Below are 23,574 nucleotides of genomic sequence, written 5' to 3' on the forward strand. Positions count from 1 at the left end.
ATTCCAAAGGAAGATACATACAGAGAATACCTGCTGCTGAGACCCCTCCAACCATAACTCCTGAAAGACAGTTTAATAGAATAGGAAAAAGAACTGATCCATGGGGCACACCATCCTAGCATTTTTGGAGGGCTCACACAGTCATAATTTTTGTCTCTGGAACTACAACTTTTTATCATCTCCTTTATAGCTTTTGAAAGCACTCCAGAACTTGAGCCATTTCACCCAGCTTCACTGCTGATACCATATGCCCATTGCCATCTCTCTGTACCATGCAAGCTTGCCCACCAACTGCCCAAACCACCCCAGCAGGCCTCAGTGTTATCACCATCCCAATGTTTGAACTGGACCTGATCTTCAAATATAGAAGGCAAGATTTTCACATTATGATTTATAACTGTTTTCCGACCCAGCTATCCAACATTAGAGCACTTAATCAGACAGTCAAGGAAGCAAGAGCATAGATCTAAAGTTGGAAAGTTGTTTCTAGTGAATGGCCAGCTACCGGTGGCTGTTAAATAGGCCAGATGCAAGAGTGTGCTCATATCTCCAAAGCTATTCCTCAATCCTGGGACTAGGCACTCTGCCAGGATTGGGTCCCTCATAACCTGCTACTAATAACCAGAAGTTAAGTTCTTTACCCATGCAATACTCTCAACAATAATTACCAGTCACTGTCATAGTAATTATGTCAAAGTGTCTAACCCTATTAATTACTATGACAGTGAGATGTTTCAAATTCCAAGGCTAAAAGGTGACTTGGAGAGTCTGCAGGCTACAAGAAATGAGGGGACAGTATTCTGATGTTTCACCTTTTCAGTGTTGGCATCACTGAGATAAATTGCCTTGAAAATTCTATTGCTCTTCAGAATCTATGGGCATTTATGGTGCAAGGCCACCTCAGGTTAGCTAGTTTAAGTGGATTATTATTTATATTGGCTTGTTCTTTTCTGAACATAAACTGCTTCAAGTCCTTTGTTAAAATGGGTGATGTATAAATAATTCACGGATAGCTAGATTCTCTTAAGGACAACGACGTATTTTCTCAGATAATGTGGCTACTTTGCCAGCTGAAGTTGAGTAAGTCCTTCCTAAGTTTCTTCCTCTGACTATTAATCTATTAGGGCAGGGGTCCTTAAATATTTTAAACAGTGGGCCAGTTCAAGATCCCTCAGACTGTTGGGGAGCCAGACCAGCTGGGTGGGTGTGGCTAGGTGGTCATGTGATGGGTGGTCATGGCCAATTTAACAGTCCATTAAACAATACACACAAATTACACTTTAATTTGTTATGCTCCTGGGGGTGAAAAGTAGGTTAGTGAAAGGATGTGGCTGCCTTGGGATATGTGTGAGGGATTTCTGTGTGTGTGTGTGTGTGTGTGTGTGTCTTTCTCTCTCTCTCCCTCCCTCCCTCTTTCTCTCTCTCTCTCTCTCACGAGAGAGTACTGTTCTGCTGCTCAAAAACGGATCCGTTTTTGGCCTCCTCGGCCTCCAGAAGGCGAGTGGGGGCCAGTAGGCAGGTGGGGCAATGTGGGCGGGGAAAACCTGTGGTCCCATGTGGGCTGGATTAATGCCTTCAGTGGGCCGTATCCGGCCCATGGGCCATGGGCCATAGTTTGAGGACCCTTGTTTTAGGGGCTTCTCCCTCTTTTATCTGATTGTTTTCTAGTCGGTATCTCTTCCCCTTGTCTCCCCAAGGTTATTTACACATTCTATTACAGTAGCACAATCTCAAGAAACATGTTTGGTTTAAGATTTTGCCTAAAGGTTTGACGTGCTTGCTCCTGAATGCTCAGGAGAAACTTTCCAAGTGCTGCACAACCCTAATAATAATAACTTGGAGATATTATTAGTATATTTGATCTTAAAAGTATTTAATTGGAGTTTTGGTATTATTCCATGTGTTTATTTTAAGCATTTAAGCGTTGGAAGTTTATCTGATAAATTATAAATGGATTAAAATATATTTAGGAGAAATAATTTTACTCTATGAAAATAGTGAAATAACATAATCACAAATCCTTCAGCTAGAATTCCTACTACTTTATATGGTATCGGTCTGAAGCAAGACCAGCCGTAGGGATTAACAGATAATTTGAAAAATATGAATTCTTAATTTAGAATCTATTCCATTCTATTCCAAAATACACGTTTTTGAATATTAAATAATTTTAAAACCACCTCATAATTTTAACCCTAAAAATGTGATGCGATTAAATTCAGTTTGCATAGACATAGCCACCGAAGTACACACAGCCAAAAACTGATACTACTGACATCCCTATGGGCCTGGAATCTTCCAACTGTGCAGTCTTTTATTTACTTCCTCAAGAGACCATCTTAAAATGATACAAATATTTTATAAAACTTACGTGTTTCAAATCATTTTTGAACTGTTTCATTTCATAGCCTCTGGAAATCTTGGGTGTAATCAGAACGGCCCCATGCATATGACTGACTAAAGAAGTAATCGTTCGACGACCCACTCCACTCTGCCCTGCTAACAGAAGTGAGCCTCCAGGAAAACTCAATACTCTATCAATTCTAGACACATAATCAAAGACTTCCGTGAAAAGTAAAATCTCTATTTCATAGTTATCTCGTCCATAATGAATAATACCCTAAGGAGAAAAAAAAAAGGTTAGTCAATATACGAAAGTGAAATAATAAAATGATGCAATATAGAACACTTTAGAAAATATTGTTCTTGGAATTGTATTTCTATGAGGTATATAAAATGTTGAAAAAAATCTAGTCAAAATGGAACATTATGAATATATTTCATGTCCTCTTTGTTCATTTGTCTTTTGCGCCTCTGAGTTAGTGCTGTCTCTTGGCAACTGCCTGTACTGGTCCCTGCAGTTTTCATATCCTACAGCTCATTAATTCATTTTTCAAGAAAGTAAAATGAAGCAATGTAGAAATGACTGTGTTTTAAAATGTTTACATTCCTGCTTGGCTTGCTAAATCTTGAGACAAATTTGTCCAAATGGGAAATTACCTAAATCTGTTCACATTCTACTGCTCATTAATTCATTCTTTTGACAATTCCCATAATCTTTATTCAGGAAGCAATTTTTAAAAAGCTAGAATATGGTAAGGTAATGAGATTTGGTGGCTCAATAGAAATGCTTTTGAAAAAGAGCATTGATTGCATTGCTATTTTAATGCTTGTGTTATTTCTGGTGCTCCCTTAGGGCTCTTCCACCCAGTCTGCTTACTCTGCCATGAAGACACTCCACTTACTGCTTGCTGAGGATACTTTTTCCTAAAAGAGACTCTGTTTCATGGGCAGCTAACTAGTGAAGTAGGCTAACGCTGTTGAGGGAGATACTGGCATGAAAATAGCCCTTTTTTTCTGGGAAAATAGAAAAAAATCCCCATCTGAACAATTCACGGTGGATGGTGTTTGCATTGATATAATCAAAGCTCATAATCACCTTCACTACAATTGACCTGACAGATCTGCTATGAGTTTGTTCCTTTTGGTCCAATCCCTAAGTTCACTGCCTGTTCTGCGCTGCTGTTTTTGCTGTTTTTAACTGGGTTAGTGGATAGTTGTCCTAGAGAATACAAACCTCCGAACTTGATTACCATGTTCTCTGCTTAACACATGCATCTGGAAAGTGTCATGGAACAAACTAACAGTAATGGAAAGGGGCAGCAGAATTAGCAGTCCTGTATGCATCACATCAGATTGCATTCGTGTCGGAGGCACCAAGACACTTCCTGTTTGAAAGGATTAGCCAGTGACATCACCGTTGCCTGGGAGACACCCAATTGGTGTGGAGGTCCTTTCCTGTACCCGGCAGCAGCTGGACTAAAGGACGGTAGCTCACCCTGACCCATGGCAGCACTTGGGTCTCGAACGCGAGCTTGCTGCTTGCCAAGCCAGCATCCTAACCATGCAAGCCACCATGCTCTCCGGTATGCATATATTTTATATATTCCATGAATGTTCAAAGCCTCCTCATAGCAGTATAATCTTAATATGCAGAACATGACTTGTCATTCTGGAAAGTCACCCTTTGAAAAAATAATCCCCTTGTTGTTATGAAGACACTTTTGAAATATGCAGACAAATGTGAAAACCACTGAATTCCCAGTGATCAGAATTCTACTGAGTCTTATGCCCTAAATCTGAAATAAAAACATCTGAAAATGCCCTCTCCAAGTATATATGTGCTTATGTGCACATGTGTTTGTGTGTGTCTGTGTGTGTTTTAACATACCTTCCTAATAATATCTTTTAAGTCTGTTGAGTTAAGTTTGCCAAGTGGCCTCCCATGAGGTGGCAGGGTCTGTCCTGCAGCCATGATGGTTCCTAATTCATGGTGAGCTCCCCATGTCACATAAAAGGTATCTGTGTAAATACAAGATAAGTAGAATTTATACTTCACATTCTGAAATAACCCTGATGGGAAAAGAGGAAAAGAAATCTACAGTATTTTATTTTACCTGCCATGTTGTCCAAAATATCAGATCCCCAATCTCCTTGAAATACTTTCATTAAAATATTATCAAATACATGAACTTCTTTAGCACCAACAATTTTGTCACGGAAAAGCCGTTTTGCTTCATATGCAACAATTTCCAAGACGGTATCTACCGAGTGTGTAAATCCCGCTGTAAAGTGCACATTAACAACATGCCATTATAAATTATAGTATTCAAATTCTGAAATTCTGTACTACAATTTAAACACATGAACAAAAAAGGATGTCACCTACCAGAAGACAACCATCAAAAGGTAGCAGAGAAAAAAAAAAATCCAAGAATGAAATATCAGAGTCATTTTATTTTTAAGAATATACAATTCTATTTACTTTTATAATGAATAATTCATACAAAATCCAAGAGAAATATATTTTTATTTAGGTCAGTGCTGATTAATTATTTAAGAAAACTTTGCACTTAGTCATTTGTGAGGCCGTGCGGATCTGGATGGGGAGAAACTCAGACTCAACCCCTCCAAGACCGAGTGGCTGTGGCTTCCGGCGTCCCGGTATAGTCAGCTGGTACCATCACTGACAATAGGGGATGAGATCTTGCTCCCCACAGAGAGAGCCCACAACTTGGGTGTCCTCCTGGATTCACGGCTATCTTTAGAAGACATTTGACGGACGTGGCCAGGGGTGCCTTTTATCAGGTTCGCCTGATCCGCCAGTTGCGTCCCTTTCTGGATCGGGACGCCTTGCGCACAGTCACTCATGCCCTAGTTACCTCCCGTATGGACTACTGTAATGCTCTCTACATGGGGCTCCCCTTGAAAAGCACCTGGAGGCTCCAACTGGTCCAGAATGTAGCCACGCAAGTGATTATGGGTGCAGCTCGTTACGCCCATGTAACACCTCTCCTACGCGAGCTGCACTGGCTCCCGATGGTCTTCCGGGTGCGATTCAAGGTGTTAGTTATCACCTTTAAAGCGCTCCATGGCTTAGGACCTGGGTACCTACCAGACCGTCTTTTGCCACCAATAGCCTCCCACCAACCAGTTCGTTGTCACAGGGAGGGACTACTCAGGGTACCGTCAGTCAAATTATATCTACTGGCGACTCCTAGGGGGAGGCCCTTCTCTGTGAGGGCTCCAACCCTTTGGAATGAACTGCCCCCGGAGATACGGAATATCCCTGATCTCTGTGCTTTCCGCCGTGCTCTCAAGACCCTGATGTTCCAACAGGCGGGCTAAACATATGAACATGTGAATGATTTTTTAAATGTTATCTAATTCTGGGTTTTATTTAATTGACCAAACTAAGTAATAATTTTAATTAGCAATTTTATGATGTTTGTGTGTCTATATTTTTCTTGACTGTACACCGCCTTGAGTCCTACGGGAGAAAGGCGGTATAGAAATATAATAAATAAATAAATAAATAAATAAATAAATAAATAAATAAATAAATAAATAAATAAATTTGGTAAGCAGGAATGCAAAACAATTTAACATGAAGAACTATCGTATTCAGAATAGATTCAAGTTACATTTGTTGGTCATAAGTTCAAAGCAGTTAAATCTATTATGACTGCTCATCCCCAACCGATCCTGACAAACTGTTTAGAGCCTAAAATGCCATTGTGTTTAGGGACTATGAAGAGGAAGAAAAAAAAATTGCAGGTTATCATTAATCAAAATCGCTAATCTTTAATACACTAGAGAAAGCTCATTATTATATCCACAAACATAGATATTATGGAATAGATTAAAAATTTATTTATGATTAATAATTCTGTTTCCTGAAATCAAACATGACCACTGCTGCTTCCTATATTGTAAAGACAGTACCAGTCATGAAATAGTGCAATAAGGAAGTATTTATTAAATTTACATTTTATCTTCAGAAGCTCAAAAGGGCATACATGCTCTTATTTTCCACACAAAAGCGATTTTGTGAGGTAAATTGGACTAAGAGAAGATAGAGCGGTCCTAAGTCACCCAGGGAGCATCCACACCTCCTGAGGAGATATTAGAACTTGGTCTCCCTGATTTTAGCCCAATACCTTTACCATGATCCCATAATGCCTCTCAGAACTGGGGTACAACCAGTGGTGGGTTGTCCCCGGTTCAGACTGGTTCTCAAGAACTGGAGGTAAAACCAGAGGGAGACTCCACCCACTGACCTAAACATCATCAAAGTAGATCTGCGCGCGCAGGCACGATGCGAACCAGTAGTAAAGGTAAGTAGAACCCACCCCTGGGTACAACCATAATTTGGACAAGTACAAACTATATGCAGTTGAACCCCCACTAATAATAGGAACCAGCAAACTGCAGTAACACCAACATGAAGATACATATGCTTTAATGTCAACGAAATGCTGCAATTATGTCTTTGGGTCCTGGGATTTAACAAATGCATTAAGGCACAGCTGGTATGATGACATCAATAAACATGTGTGAGCACTTCCCCCTCTCCTGCCCCATTAAAACGTATTTTAAAAATATTTTTTAAAAATGCTATGTGCTATTTCAGCATGGAATGCTGATTAATTATTGCAGGAAACAATGGACAGGAAGAAAGATTAAAAACTAAGTTAAAAACAATAAAACGGATTTTATAATGAAGGATGGTCTCATTGACTGGATTAATGAAAAACATACTGAAATATTTTGTCACTTCTTGATGTTATCTCCAGCTTCCTTTATAAGTATCACTATAATATTCACAGATAACCTGACAAAGCTACTCAGAAATGAAAAACTGGCAAAAATCATCATTAGATGTTCTGACATGCCAATTAAGCCAGGGTTACTCACCTCCTGTTAAATCGTATCTGAATAAACCTAGAACCCACTGAGTAAGAATACAGGGTGTGAAAAGGTAGTGGCTGTAGTCATCAACTGTGAATTTGGCTCGAACCTGGAAATACAGATGGTGTCAATGCTAGAGTTACTTTTGACAACACATTGAAATACTATTTTACATTAGTTCAAAACATTTTATGGACAAATTTCCATGTAAAACAATCACAGTCTAAAGTAGGGGTGTCAAACTCGTGCTCAGCGGTCCGGATGTGTCATGCGCTGGCCATGCTCACGCCCAGTTTAGCAAAGGAGGAAAAAGTCACAATACGTCACGTGATGACGCTGTGATGACGCGAGTGTCAACTTTAAGTTAAATCATGATTTAATTAGGGCATCCATCGGAACCCTGACAGTGAGTTTGACATCCATGGTCTAAAGTTTTTAGAATTTTACATTCATTATTGAGACTTAGATCGGAAGCTCTCTGAAAAAGTGATAGAACAATGTTACACAAATTATGGCACAGAGATTTGAATGTACTATTTTATCTATGTAAAGCTATCCCAGGAAGTGATACAGTGAGAAAGATAGTTGGCCCCTAAATACTGTACAATCTGGAAAAGAAGGTACCATCAGCTTATATCCTCATAAAATCTCTCATACATGAGAAATAAATTATTAAGTAAACGTTATACCAGAAAGCATATAAAAGGAAAGCATATGCTGCAGCCATGTCAATTAAATGGACTGATGGGTTAATTCTTTCTTGCATATGGTTTTAGGTACGCTAGTTACACAATTTAATTTATAAGTCTTGACATAAATCGGTCTAATGTACAGTATTTTCAACCTAAAACAAACACACTGTGTTTTATAAATCCTACAGAAGCACTCTGGATGGCTACAGTTTGGCAGAACCAAATCGCCAAACGTGATTGGTCCAGATTTCAGGCAAAAGAAAATATTGAGGCTTCTTGGAGCAGGTAGGACATGGTTGGTATGCTTCACCCTTCATTCCATTTCTCCACCACTGTGGTTTGCATAAGAAGCATTCCACAAGTAAACCGTAATTCAGAATTAGTAAAACAAAACTTTGATAAAATCTGCAAATTATCATTTCTTCTATAAAATACATCAAATAAGCTATTAAATGGTGAGGTAAAATGTTACATAGTGTACATTTCATTGCTGAAGGGATGAGATCCTGAAGGAGAAATTTATCAAACAAATAAATCATCTAAATCAGGCATAAGGGGGAAAAATGTCCTTCAGGATTTCTATGAAGATTAGGATTAAGAATTCTATTGTTGTAATCATTGGCAGTCTTGATTTCTATTAATTTGCAATCATCTCTTAAAACCACATCAGATCTCCCGACAAAATACATTTCGTCAATCAAATATGTGTTTAGTTAAGAAATACTTTCTTTTGTGGCTTAAATCTATTACTAATATATTACAGTGAATCACCTCTACAAGGTGCCACATTTTACGTCTCTTTGCTTTCATAATGTGTTGTGACTATTTTGTTTTTTAAAAAATCAGATTTTTAATTTCTAAATGTTTAAAATAGCTGAGATGCAAAATCTGACTTGCCTGTTTCCTCCTTTTTACTTGTAACAAGAGGAACAGCTAATCATCAGGGAACACAACAAAACCATAACGAAGGACATCAATGTTACAAAATGGTTCATTTTAGGTCATACCTGCTCGTATACTTGAACCATGGATCCCGCTAATTGGTATATTTTTGCTAAGGATCCCCAAGCAGGATGATTTTTTAGATTCTTGTGTAGAACTGGTTCTAAGTATGCACTGTAAATTGTCTGTAGCTGATCCCTTTCTGGATAACTAAAAAAATGAAAGTTTAAAATTCAGTTACAATTTCACAGTTTATTAAAATCTAATTTGAAAATGCAAGTTAAGAGCAGAATAGTTGTTATCTGGATGAGAAACAATGATGTCTAGAAAGTATTCTGTAATGAAACCTGGTGCCTGAATACCTGGCCAGATTTGGCCTGTCCCATATGAATTTCAAGGGACAGAATAAAGTAGGACCTCCCCCAACAAGAGACAATGGGCACTCATAATACAACAATTGTTTTTAGTTAGTCAGATTAGTTTATATGAGCTACTGGTTCTACTGGCTTTTTATTCTCTGATTTCAAGACAAGGCTGGTTTTTTTAGGCATTTTCCTCCTTAAAACTTTACAGTTGACAGGTAACAGTTTTTCCAAACTTGCTGAACATTTTTCAATTATATTTCACATATTAAGATATACCCAGAAATAGATGCTGTACCTCCAGGGAGAAATGAAGAGCATTTAGATTAAGTACTGAAGTTACTTTTGAGATTGGAAAGAGAGAGGGATAGATAGGTGTACATAGATGCTTACTCAATCGCACAAAGACGGACTATAGAAGTAAACCTGGAAGTAAGTTTATGTCTTCCCACTGTTCCTCCAGCAGACATGGATGCCACAATTTGGATGTTTTCCAACCCCACCCACTCAAGATTTTCATCATAAAATCCTTGATATGTCAGCACCTTGGAAATAAAAACAACAAATATGAATAATGTTTAATATCTCTAAGATACACTATTTGGATTATGCAAATAGCAATAGAATAATACATTCTTACCAGCTGTGACCATTATAGATCAGATTCCAAAAATAAAAAAGAACACCAAGGAAGATGCCAGGATGCATATAATTAATAACGATTTATTAGATAGTCCCAATCTAAGCATCAAAGAGTTGTCCCTACATTGAGTCTGGATTGTAGCAAGGTAGTTAGTCAATGGATGTGACGTTCAAACAGAGACACCATCTCTGGGGTAGCTCCTATAACCTCTAATTCACTTCTCCACTCATGGGCATATGTACTCCAACTCAGGAAATTAATTTTAAAAAGTTTACTATTCACCTTGATCAAATTCCGGTAAAGGACAAAGAGGAAAGGAATACAAAAGTAGACAATGGGATAATCCTGCTGAAATGAATAACAGTGCAAGCTCTTTGTCTCGCCAAATAGCAGTGGCAAAATAGGAGCCATGCCAGAGGTGAAAGTGACAAGCCATTAACTTATTAGGATCAAAGCAGAGAGCCTGTTAATAACCAGCAGCAGCGCAACAAGACGCAAGCTACTCCAGAGGTGAATAATATAATAAATTAACTTATTACTGTCAGAACTTTTTGAAAAAAAAAATACTGGAAATATTATTATATGGACTTTTTGCTGAAAGAAGAAAAAAAATGAATTTATGATTTCTGGATTTGAAGATATAGATTAAACAAGGAGGTGAAGGGATCTGAAAAATATTTAAGAAGGAGGAAGTACAATACGATTGTCATCTGTTGAAAAGAAGATTAGAGGTTATTTATCTATTAACTTTAAAACTTCTTGCAATTTGTTTGTTTTTCTTTCTTTTTTCTCTCTTATTCAATTAGATTATTAAAACTCTTAATGAATTTAAAACTTAGTAAGGTTAGAGCAGAAGGATTGTTAATTTGGGTTTGCATTTGTTAAGCAAGCCTTGCACTGGGGAAAATGCTACACAGGAAGAGATGTCTAAGTAATGTCTTAGACAAAAGATGTCTTAATTACTTTCCCGGCATAAAGAAAGGGGGATAAAACCCTTAGATTGGTCATTTAAAATAGAATAACGATATTATTAAAATTACAATAGCACTGAAAAAAGTGACTTATGGCTGTTCCTCACACCAACAACTGTTTTGGTCTTTCTGTGGTCATGTGATCAAAATTCAGACCCTTGGCAACCAGCATGTATTGACAATGGTTGCAGGGCTTCAGCAAGCAAAGTCAATGGGAGAAGCTAGATTTGCTTAACAACCAGATGGTTCACTTAATGATTGTGACGATTCCTTTAGTGACTGTAGCAAAAAGCTATAAAATCAGGCACTGCTCACTTAATGACTGCATCCCTTAGTAACGGAGGCTCCGATCCCAATTGTGGTTGCAAGTCAAAGACTACCTGTATACTTCTTGTCCTATTATAAACCTAACATTTAATGTCAGAAATATGGAAAATATCTACGGGGCCAATTAAATTAAATAAACTTATTTTTAAAAAGTTATCTTCCACAAAGAACAAACTATTTATCAACAAAATAAGACACAGCAATAAGAAAAATGCTAGATGAAACATTGTAAATTGGGAGGGAAAGCATTTATACCAGTGGTGGGTTGCTCCCGGTTCGCACTGGTTCACAAGAACTGGTAGTAAAAATTTGTAGTAGTTCAGAGAACCGGTAATAACATTGGCTGGCCATGCCCTTGAACCGGTCCCCGGCCCGGTCGCCGGTCACTTACCCCACCCACTTCATCAGAGGCTTTTTTTTTTTTTTACTTTTAAAAGCATTTTTTCTACAACCTCTTCGGCTGAAAAAATGCTTTTAAAAGTAAAAAAAAAAGCCTCTGATGATCGCGTGGCTCAGCTGGGATCGTCAGAGGCTTTTAAAAGCATTTTTTCTACAACCACTTCGGCCGAAGAGATTGTAGGAAAAAAAATGCCTTTAAAAGCCTCTGACAATCCCAGCTGAGTTGCCTGATCATCAGAGGCTTTTAAAAGCATTTTTTTCTGCAACCTCTTTGGCCGAAGAGGGTAGGAAAAAAAACCTTTAAAAGCCTCTGGAGATCCCAGCTGAGTTGCCTGATTGTCAGAGGCTTTTAAAAGCATTTTTTTCTGCAACCTTTTAAGGTTGTAGAAAAAATGCTTTTAAAAGTAAAAAAAAAAAAAGTTGGCCATGTCCACCCAGTCACATTACCCCACCACCAAGCCATGCCCAAAAAATAAGCCACACCCACAGAACTGGTAGTAAAAAAATTTAGAACCCACCCCTGATTTATACAAATGTTAACAGATACAGAATTCAGTTATATTCTACACAACTATTTAAAAAAAATGAAGAACGTTATTCTCACCTGCTGTAGGAAAGCCACCAATGTGCTTGTTCCCCATTTATCAGGCTTAGGCAAATTTATATCTTTTAGATATAAAACCAGCCTTTCACAATCCTTTGGCCTATATACTCGTCCGGTATTAGTGCTAATTACTAAACATGTCTGACTTAATTTCTGCAGAAGATGCCGAGATGTAGTTTGGGCACTGCAATGAACTGTAGCAATCTGAGTAGACCGAAGCTGGGAAAAGGCATAACGGAGTAACATTCTATAAAAATGCAAAAAAATAAATAAATAGATAAATCAAAATTTAAAACATTTACAGAAATTATATAAAGTATGCCTTAGACTTGTGAACTCTATGCAACTAATATAAAATCTTGTATTCATGAACATGTACTTCTCCCTCCCAAAAAAGAAATGGAATAAAACTACACACACATACACATTTCACATATACATATACATATACATACATACATACATATATTATCTGAGAGATGCTTCACTCTATATAGTCCCCAAAATGAAGAGTCAATTGTGGTTCTAAAACATAGTTGCTGCTTAGTATTACATTTTGCTTTATTGCTTTTGCTTTATTGCCTTGAATTAATTGCTCTTTCACTTAACTTCTTTTGGGAATTTTTCTATTGTCCAATTAGTTCACCGCTAGACTAAATACCATCCTTTTTTTCTTTGCCGTCCTTTATATTATTGGTTTTAAATCCAAGACAGTTACAGAGTTTATTGTGTGACTTTGAGACGGGCATAATCTCAGGCTCAAATGTATTCTATAACATTAATTAGGTAACGTTTATTACTGGTAGAGATCAATATCATAAAGTGAATAAGCATATCTGATATGCAAGGCTGTGTTTAATAAAGTAAAATAGAATGTAGACTTATGCATCCAGAGGAAAGGCAGGATATCATGGTTACTGTCTTGTAATTTTAAGCTATACAATAGATTCATGACAGAAACTTTAATTTCAAAGAACACCTCCACCAAGATAATTTTTAACAGCACCACAACAGTATTTTAAATAATGTGAAAACACAAAGTCTTACCCTTTACCACATCCTTCAGGTCCAACAAGAAGAAATGGTTGCTTGCTATCAAAACCTAACCAAGGCTTAAAATAATCTAAACCTCTTTGCATATCAGGCGTTTGAATTACTGGAAGCGTCTGAGTATTGCTGAAATCATCTGCCGTAAGGTTTTCAGGTTTTTTCAGTTGGTAGGATACTAGCTGTTGACTATCAGGATCAAAGAAGGTATCCATTGGTTTGTTGGGGTTTGGAGGGGATTCTCGGGCCCAGGAAAAAACCTAAACACATATTTTTATAAGACTAAAATTAAAACATTTTTCAAATAAGTGTCCCTATTATGGGAATTATTTTTCAAATAAGCAAAGATAAAACATAACATCCAGAGTGTATAGTATAAGTTAAATGCTAGGAAGAAAAAATAAATTTGACTATTAACTTGGTCTATTCATTTTGGATCAACAGAAGTATAATTTATTTATTAGATTCAACCACCTGATTCTCCAGTCTTTACCAGACTTTAATATTCCTATCTGGCAAATTGGCTTCTCCACTGCTGGTGCCCTCATCTGACCAAAGTCTCTCTAATGTCCCATATTTCTGTCTTTAATTAAAATAAATAAAATGCACTGCTTAAAGAATTTTTTTTTAACCTAAGCACAAAAAGATTGTTTTCAGCTTATGAAAACCTTTCCCCCCCCAAAATGTCTTGCTGATACTGGATTTGAAAAGATAAAAGGTACATTACATCTATAGTACAGACTGCATGTGAAAATCTTCACTGACATCTTCAGTAGTATTTCACTGATTGGGAATTATAACAAAGAAAAACAAACTTACTTGAAGTCACCAGGCAGAGAAACCTGATTTGTCATCTAAAAGTTATGGTATTATGTATTAACACATTTTCCCATTACAGTTTTGAAAGAATCCCTATTTAATTTGATATTTAGATTGGACAGTTACATCTTTTATAATTGAATGCTAATGCAATTTCCTACAAAAAGATCCTTTCTGTAGCTAATGAATGAAAATGCTAATGATCTGCTCTGTTGTATCAATAATTACCTCCTTGGTAAACTCTTGTCGTGATTTCATGTTGAGATTTCCCCCAAGTCCTCTGATCAGGCTTATTATAAACTGTCCACGTTCACTGCATCCATGAAGATGGGACAACCCATTCATCACAGTTCCAACCAAACTTGTTTCTATCACATAGTCGTTCTGTAAAATACAAAATGCAGTAAGTATTCCAATAGGAGGAAATAAAAAACTAACTCTTATTTTTATTATTTTTTATCATTCTTATAATAATTATTCCAACAGCGATCTTAAGAACATATATACTATTTCTGCTTTTTAAAAAATGTTTCTTTGGATATATGCATAACAGTTATACAGTGGTACCTCGGTAATTCTTTCCAGAATACGTGACAAATACTAAAACTAATAAGTACCAAGAAAATCACATGATTTACCACATGACCTGCTATTTCGACCAGAAGAAATAGTGAGTTACGAGGCAGCTGATGTGAGCAGGTTCTTCCTTGTGTGTCGACTACTGGGAGAAAGACAAGGGCCGGGAAAAGATTTCTGATTCAAAACACGTTGAATACCAAATTCAATGAGTTTTGAAGCATTTGAGTACCGAAGTATGAATAAAGTAATTTATTCCTTCAGCAAGACCCAATCCTTAGTTTCCAAACACAGACAAGGTGGTCATCTGCTGCCACCTGCTGATAATAAAGCGTCATTAATAAGATATATCTGTATCTGCGATTATATAGTATATAATTATACTATTATAAAGATGCAAACAAAACAAAAAGCAAATGAGGAAGAAATCTAGTTCAGTTAAAAAAAAAATAGTCAACTAGAACATATTAATACAAATGATAGAAAAGGTACAACTCGCCTGCTTGAGTACCCAATTTAAAGCTTTCTCAAAATAATCTCCAATCCAGTTTTCAAGATTGTGTCTGCATTCTTCAGGTTGGTTTCTCAACCAGGATTTGATCAGTGAATTAAGATCAGTATCTTCATCGCTAGAATGAGATAAGCTTCAATTAAAGCAACACATTTTGAACATTGGGGTATTGGGATATAGGTATTTTGTAGTAAACAGCTCTCATTCATACGTATTACAACAAAATTAAATGTAAAGTTTCTGAGAAGTATATTCAAATAAAGCTTATTCCCAGATAATACAGTCATCAAACGAATAAACAAGAAATAAATAGAAAATATAAGCAAAAAGTAAAACTATGAGCAAAGTAAAATGAAAAACGAATACAATATCCACAGCACTTCTACCCTGGCTTCTCTGTCTACTGTATCCTTTTTCCCAGCCTTTTAGATATTTTTTCCTGGAAATCTACTTCTATAGGCTATGTCAAGCAATGCTTCATTTTGGATTTTAAAAAGCTATAGACCAATATAATAAATTGTTCTTTACAATTTGTTCAGATATCATGGTTTGTTGAGTTAAATATGTTTAAATATATAGACAGTATTTCAGTGGCTATAAATTGGTGGTTAAAGGTTCCATTGCTGACCTATTTCAAATATCTAGGAAGGACCTGTTGAAACTTTCCTTGTTGAATGGTTGAGAAGATGTAGACCTGCTGATAGGCCTAGTGATGCCTCCTAATTTAATAAATTTAAAATTGACAATTTAATAAACAGTTTTATTTTTAGAAGCTTTGGCAGCCCCCAATACACCTTGCTTTTGGCAAGTAAGCTAAGTTGGAATTGTTCTTTGGGCTGGTAGCTCTGTTTGGAAAGTCATTTATATATTGAGCCCTGGTGGTACAGTAGTTGGAATGCAGTTTTGCAGGCCAACTCTGCCCATAGCCTGGAGTTCGATCCTGAAAGGAGCTCAAGGTTGACTCAACCTTCCATCCTTCCAAGATCTGTAAAATAAGGAGCCAGATTGTTGGGGGCAATATGCTAACATTGTAAACTGTTGAGAAAGTGCTGTAAAGAAGTATGGAAAGATATATAAGTACCATTGCTATATGTAATTAATTGTTAATATTTTTTAATTGCTTTGTTGATTGTATTATAGTTCAAATTGTTGTATGCTGTTCAGAATCTATATGGATTGAGGCATTTTATAAATATTTTAAAGAAAAAAAAATAATTTCAACAGTATGGTAATTGTAATAAAGTTTTATGTTAAACTATTTTGAATTACCTAAGGAAAATCATTCCCATGCGAGATATTGTAGCAGGAGAAGCACAGCTCAAGTCATGAGTTTCAAAAAGAAAGTTAACATTTGGACCAAACTGAATTCTTTCTCCGCTAGGCATAGTAAGTAGTCGATTATCATCAAGGACAGAATTCAGAGATTCGATCCATTCAGGATCTATGTCACCATCACAGATTATCCATGAAGTAACATCTGTTTACAAGACATAATAAAACATTTCAAGTTTATTAAAATTTCTAGCAGTTTTTCAGAATGAATTCAAATTCCCTATATTACCATGGAATGTATATGAGTAAGAAGGGAATAATCTCTGTTTCTTACAAGGATTTTTTAATTTATATGAATGAAATTCATTTAATAAATATACATAAAATCAGATTGCTATATTCTACACAAGTACCTCCAATTCGAATAAATTCTTATTGGTCATTAGGTTTTACTTCGTTAACCAAGTACAGTGAGATGATTTATTGCTCTTCTATAATGTATACTAGTAATTTAATAAACAGTGGTATTATTATGAGTTTTAATCTGATAACTTTGTGCAAATAAATGTGTTATTATAATAAAGACAGAAAGTGTGCACATGCTGCAACCATTAGCTTGGTATTTTTATATATATATATGTGTGTGTGTGTGTGTGTGTGTGTGTGTGTGTGTGTGTGTGTGTGTGATTAAACTAAACCTGAAAGCTATGCATGTTTAACTTGGGGGGGAAATCTAATTAAAGCTATTTTCACATACTTTCAGACATAAAGCAAGAGTCTTTCTTAAATAAAATTTAATACCTGCATATTTAAGAAAAATACCTGGAGGTTCTCGTACTACTTGCCGAGCACTATTTGTAAGCACACCATCTGACCACTCCCTTGTGTCCATATCGATATGACCGAGTAACTGACGGCGCGGCATAGCTTTAGGGTTCATGGTATATTGCTTCACTACTTTGCCAACCTTTCCAAGAGCTGCTCTTAATGTCCGCCAAAGGGTTGATTTGCCTGCACCACTTGGTCCTACAATAACCACACCCATTCTTTGACGAAGTTGCTCATACAATTCCAAAGCCTTCTTTATCTTCACCAAAAATAAAAAGATAATACATGTTTATATTTCTCCATCATTAGCCATAGTCTAAAGCTATTTTCTGAATTTCATTTATTATGAAAGAAGATTATCTAATAAATAAATAGATTTCTATGTCTGCCCAACTCAACAGAGTGATTCTAGGTGGCATATAAGAATTAAATATGCTTAGGCTATCTGAGGGAGGGAGGGAGGGAGGGAGGGAGGGAGGGAGGGAGGGAAGGAAGGAAGGAAGGAAGGAAGAAAGGCCAATTATCACCATAAAATGGAGATTTAATTGGGATTCTACTTGAGATCCAAGGGCATGAGAAAAGGTATGCAGGGTTGGGGCCAAGATATATGGGAGGAGGAGCAGATTATTATATGAAGAAAAAGCCACCATTGAGAAAATATATGAAATTACTGCTTAGGTAAAACTATCACTTTTAAATCAAATGTGTTTTTTATTCTATATATATAACCCTTCAGAAGTATGACTTTGCCTTCAAATTTGCAGGCATGAGTGTCATAATAATTAAGAGACTATAGGAAGGTACATTAAGCAAAGATTTGTGGCCAAATAAACTGACTGGATGGGGGGATGGATACAGACTTCCTAAAAGAAAGGTTGAAGTCACAGATTATATATAAAGATGAAGATTAATGTAATTACTGTTGTCTATAGTAGTACTCAATATTTACCTGGGTAGATATGATTTCCAGATTGGCCTCCTCAAAGGTTTTTTGCAAAGCACTATTTAATTCAGCATAATCTACATCATTAAAGTCAACACCAGGAAAGACATCTTTAACCAGTGCATCAAATCGTGCACAATCTGCAAAGGTAAGCTTTGACATGGTATTAAGACGCAAAGCTTGAACCACAATGTGGCTTTCATTAACTGTGTGGAAACAAAAGAAACATAATACAATTTATTTTTGCTTAAAGCTGCAGTATAAACAAACTAGTTTAGAACCGCCACAGAAATGCATATCTTTCAAGTAACAGACTTTTAAAGCTGTAAACCTTAGCAATAGCACTTAGACTTATATACCGCTTCATAGTGCTTTACAGCCATCTCTAAGCAGTTTACAGTCAGCATATTGCCCCCAGCAACCTTGGTCTTCATTTTACCAACGTCAGAAGGATGGAAGGCTGCATCAACCTTGAGCCGGTCAGGATTAAACTGCTATTAATTCAGTGAACTTTTAATAAGGATATTATTATACAAATAAAAATAACATGGTCAGATTGCAAATCTTAGGGGGGGTGGATCATAATGTTCTTTACCTTTCTTTTTAATTCCATTCTTTTTCAGCTGTCGAAGAAGATTTCCACATCCCCTCAGAACAGTCTTTAATGCTCGCAAACCCCAATCATAATGCTGCTGAGGAGTCAAGAGCTCTCTGGTGAAAAAAAAATGAATGTTAATGTTTTTCTTATTACTATTAATGTGTGTCCTTGTTGAAAAGAATATTTTGATGTATGAAAGAGAGGAAAAACTGGTTAAGAAGTTTTCATAGACAGGGTGAATGAGGGAAGAGCATTCATCCATCACCGCCACCTTTTTTTTCATAGTCCTGCAGAAAAAAGACCAAGGTCTTTGAGGAAAGGGTTCACATTCTATAAGCCATTTCTATGACTACAATGGTAAGAAAATGGGTAGTATAATGGAACTTCCTATTTTTGTGTATTGCACACAGCAGCTGAGCATTTAGCCACAGGGAAACATCAAATTGTGAGGGACTATGTGAAAGTGGCTTTTTTGTTGAAATGTTGAGGAATGCACTTAGTTTAACAAAGTATTATAAAAAATAAGCCATATATTGGTATTATGACCTCAATGTGACTAAGTGATGAAAAAGCAACATTGTGATCTTTGGATAAGGAGACATATTTGAAATCTTTTACTTTGTCATGAAAAATTGCAGAGGAATAGATTATTTGCTGAAAGCTTGATGCTATCAGAGTTAGTAGAAGAAGAATTCAAGAAAGGGCTTTTCAAGATTGATTAAATAAATATAACTTAGTTGTTAAATTTCAGATTGGGAAGCCAGTATAGACCATATTCCCACTTAAGACTTTTTTTACTTGAAATATAATTGTTATTTTTTTCTTCATTTGTGGGGATGATATTAACCTTATTTTTTCCACCATTTTTATCAACAACCTGATTTAACAACAGCAATGGTAAAACAGCATTAGATAATATTATTTTCCATAAATTACACATTACATATATATCTGCATATTATGTTATCATGATAATGGCTTATGTTTTCATAATAAAATTCGCTGATTCTTCATATCAACAATTTTCAGTCACTCCGTTACAATGGCTTAAAACTGGCAAAACTTGCTAAAGATCATCAAACTACTTCCTTGACTGACATCTGAACTGGTTGGACCTAGTTCAAATGTCATGTTGTCAGCTATATTATATCAAAATAATAGATCACAAAATGTTAGTGTATTATAGGGCCTAAATTTTATGATATTCAAGAAAAATAAAGCCCTTTTACTGTAATACTGAAGAGTATCCAAACAGAATGAAGAGTTAAAATGCTTATTCCCCCAAGACAAAGATGGAGGAACAAAAAGAGGAGGAGGTAGTAAAATGTCTGGGGATAGGAAATGAAAAAAATCCCCAAACGCTTACCGTGCTAAATTGAAAATATCCACCAGTTTTCTTCCCAGAGGTTTAGCATCTTTAAAGCCTTCTGAATATAATATCACTTCTGCAATTAGCTCATTATCAGGACGAGTCATAGCAACTGGTCTAAAAAGCTGTTTAAGATTGTCAGGCAATTTCTGTCTGCCTCCATAGCCTTTCCCAGCAGGATTCATGGTGATAAAAATTCCAGAATTATGGTCCATTTCTACCTGATATTTAAATATGCAAACATCTTCGGTAAAAACTCAATAACCTATATAAACCATTAAGTAGGAACTTAACAATCTACTGTATGCAAACACCAAAGCATGTTGTATATTTTATATAGAATTATAAGCATCTGAAAGACATTCAAACAGCTGACATATTTCCATATATTCTCACTGACCTTTTGCCAGTATGACAAGAGATACAGAGCACTTCAATCTTGTCATTTCTTGATTTTGTCTTGTAAGGTATCAGTTCCTAACTCAATTCAAATTCTAAGGGACAACTGTTTTGATCTAAAGAGATTAATGCAGCACTTAAAATCCTTAAATTACTCTATGTAATTCTTGCAAATTGGCATTTCCACAAAATTTATTTTTAAAAATCCAATCAAGTAAAATTTCTGGAATTGTAATTTATCTGAAAATAGAACAGATGTTCAACATTTTTTATTTTAAGGCACAAGATCCACATGTTTAAATGAAACTAATTCCTTCACACATGAAACTAAGATGTTTATTAGTTGTTATGGACGACCCTAATTTAGAAGGTATTCAACCTGTTTCTGAAAGTCATACACTACATCCCATACTCATGTTCAGTTTCCTCTGTCTGATTATAGCTTGATTGCTTTCTCTTGGACCTGTTTAAGACTTTGCCCTCTCAGGTTTTGGCTGAGATAAATTATTTCAGGTGAAATTCTGATTCGTTCACTCTGAACCACAAGTTTCCTAATTGCTGAGGTTGCAGCAAAAGTAAGTTAAGTAAGTAAGTAAATATTGTACAAGAGTTTAAGATTGGTACCTCTTTTCCAAGTAATTCGCAAATAGGTTGATGTTTCTTCAAAGCATGTTGAATTGTCTGAATCTGCATAGATACAGCAGAGAGTACCGCTTCTTCCAGACGATTAAACTCATCAAAACAGCCCCAGGCTCCACATTTCACCAAACCAACAAATATACGCCCCATTGATTTCACATCAATGCCCTTAAAATAAGCAAGGAATGCTACTTCAGCTACATGATATATAATATTCCTTTTCCCAAGTAAAAAAAAAGTGTAATAAAGTTTTAAAGTTTGTAACAAAAGTATCAATGCTTTGGGGAGGTGAAACACAGCTGATTTGTCATTTCAGGGAGCAAACTTTTGGGTTTGCGGATTCTGCGGGGGTTTTTTGTTTTGTTTTTTGTTAACAATGGAGTCTCAGATCCTTTTAAAAATATTTTACAAAGGAAACAAGAAAAGACATTTAAAAAAGGAAATACTACACTCCTGATCTCATCTGTTACAGACATTGTGGTGGAAAGAGTATTGAAATCTGCATAAATATAAATTTGATAAATATTTTCTATGTATTTACTGAATATATGTTTTTTTTTAAATTTCTGCCTTATAACTTTAAAGGGATTCAAAGAGAACAATCATCATCATTATGATCGTCATCTCAATGTACTGGGCTATAACCTTAGCCACCCCAATTTATAACTTAAAACAGGATTCATTCATTTATTCACCCATTCATTAATTTTGCAAATGTATATGGCCATCCATATTAACCAAAAAATTCTGGGCAGCTAATAAATCATAAGTAGACTTTGAAGAAGCAGGATGGGAACAGTATTGATGCTTTTGCCATTTGGTTTTGGAGAAGACTTCTCAGAATAATGTGGACAGCCAAGGGGACAAATAAAGTTGAAAAAAAAATCAACTCACAGTTCTCACTTGAGGCACAATGAGATTCAAATTATCCTATTTCAGACATATATAATATAACTTAGCTGCCAAGAAAAAACCTAATGGTGGAAAGTTGCTAGGAGTCAACAACTTGATGGCACCCAAAGATGCTTTTTTTAAAAAGGCAACTGAAGTTCTGAAGCAAGAAAGCTTCTTGGGTGAGAAGTAAAATGTTTTCAAGGGGAAAAAAAGAAGAAAATCCAATTGTCTTTTGAAAAGTACCTTTGAGACAGCACCTAGATGATTGAGAATTTCCACAGACAACTTAATGGCACATAATCAATCAATCAATCAGTCAACAACTCCTGTGAAACTTCTTCATACAACAGGTAGATATATTTTACTTCACCTCATCACAATTAAACACCAAAACTTGTCTTCCAAGTAATCCCCCTAGAGCCTTTACAGATTCTGTCTTGCCAGTTCCAGCTGGGCCATAGGGATTTCCTCCAAGGCCCATCTTCATAGCTTGAGTAAGCGTAAGGTAACACTTGTCCGTTAACGGTGTATAAACAAGCTTTGGTGAATTTCCCTAAAATTTTAAAAATGATAAAATGCAATTAAATTCATGAACTCAACCTAGTTGTCCAGATTAACACTACCACTAAAAGTGAATTCCAAATTAGTAAACATTTGACTCAAAGGTTGCAAAATGGAGTAACTTGAACGCTTGTCTGAATTAAAGAATTAAACAGATAGTTTGTGCCAGATCAAGAGAGTAATAAAGGAAAGGCTTTAACCCTTGGTTTTCATTACAACTGCTCCTTTTTTCCTTAAGTCTAGTATTTGCAACGGAAGGAAACCTATTAATGGATACTTTGTAAGATGAGAAAGTTCCAATTAAAATTATGAATGGTGTTAAAAATCAGATGGTTGCAGTTTTCTTCCAGTAACCCAAAGTTCATCTCTAACCCAGGCCTCAGGCTCTAGGGATTTTTTTTCTCTATTAAAATGAGCTATGAAAAGATAAACCATGTTATTGTTCTAGAATCTTCAAAACAATCTTATTTCAATACAGGCTTAAGCATGTGAAAGTACTAAAACATTAGAATTCTTTAAAAAGACAGTATCTGATACAGAGAGTTCCAAAAGAATAATGTGGAATGAAAATTTATTCACTTTCATTAAAGCTAATTCTCAAATAACTATGCTACAAATTTCAGACATTGAGAATAATTTGAATTGTTTCTATAAAACAAGAACCATCACACCACATGAAAACAGATTCTGAAACTTAGGGGAATATCAAGATCTGAAACCTGCTATAGAAGAAAATGTTTTTTTTAAAAAAAATCCATTATAGCAATAAAAAATATTCTTAGAATCTTGCTCAATTGTTTTTATTTATTTTAATTGATTAATTAATTAATTAATTAATTTATAATTAAAATTGATGGGAACTGTATTTTAACAAAAGTCATACTTTAAAAAAATATATGTTTATCACAGCCAAGAAAGGTTTCAATA

General features: G+C 35.7%; 1 protein-coding gene across 2 annotated transcripts in view; it reads right to left on the minus strand.

Annotated features, from left to right (window-relative positions):
• DYNC2H1 (dynein cytoplasmic 2 heavy chain 1) overlaps positions 1-23,574 on the minus strand; it is a 152,252-nt gene that overhangs the window by 89,448 nt on the left and 39,230 nt on the right. For both annotated transcript variants that reach the window (XM_070943969.1, XM_070943968.1), the window contains exons 33-49: positions 22,457-22,639; positions 21,178-21,360; positions 20,152-20,375; positions 18,783-18,898; positions 18,194-18,393; positions 17,239-17,503; positions 16,414-16,621; positions 15,133-15,262; positions 14,286-14,441; positions 13,239-13,498; positions 12,192-12,438; positions 9,641-9,792; positions 8,951-9,095; positions 7,258-7,360; positions 4,458-4,625; positions 4,232-4,362; positions 2,372-2,620 (exon numbers count right to left, since the gene is read on the minus strand). In XM_070943969.1, the coding sequence (XP_070800070.1) occupies positions 2,372-2,620; positions 4,232-4,362; positions 4,458-4,625; positions 7,258-7,360; positions 8,951-9,095; positions 9,641-9,792; positions 12,192-12,438; positions 13,239-13,498; positions 14,286-14,441; positions 15,133-15,262; positions 16,414-16,621; positions 17,239-17,503; positions 18,194-18,393; positions 18,783-18,898; positions 20,152-20,375; positions 21,178-21,360; positions 22,457-22,639 (3,120 nt within the window). The remainder of the gene's footprint in view (positions 1-2,371; positions 2,621-4,231; positions 4,363-4,457; positions 4,626-7,257; positions 7,361-8,950; positions 9,096-9,640; positions 9,793-12,191; positions 12,439-13,238; positions 13,499-14,285; positions 14,442-15,132; positions 15,263-16,413; positions 16,622-17,238; positions 17,504-18,193; positions 18,394-18,782; positions 18,899-20,151; positions 20,376-21,177; positions 21,361-22,456; positions 22,640-23,574) is intronic.

This window comes from Pituophis catenifer, unplaced genomic scaffold (genome assembly GCF_029215685.1).
Source record: "Pituophis catenifer annectens isolate HBS135680 unplaced genomic scaffold, rPitCat1.0.hap2 SCAF_4, whole genome shotgun sequence".
Classification (NCBI taxonomy): domain Eukaryota; kingdom Metazoa; phylum Chordata; class Lepidosauria; order Squamata; family Colubridae; genus Pituophis; species Pituophis catenifer.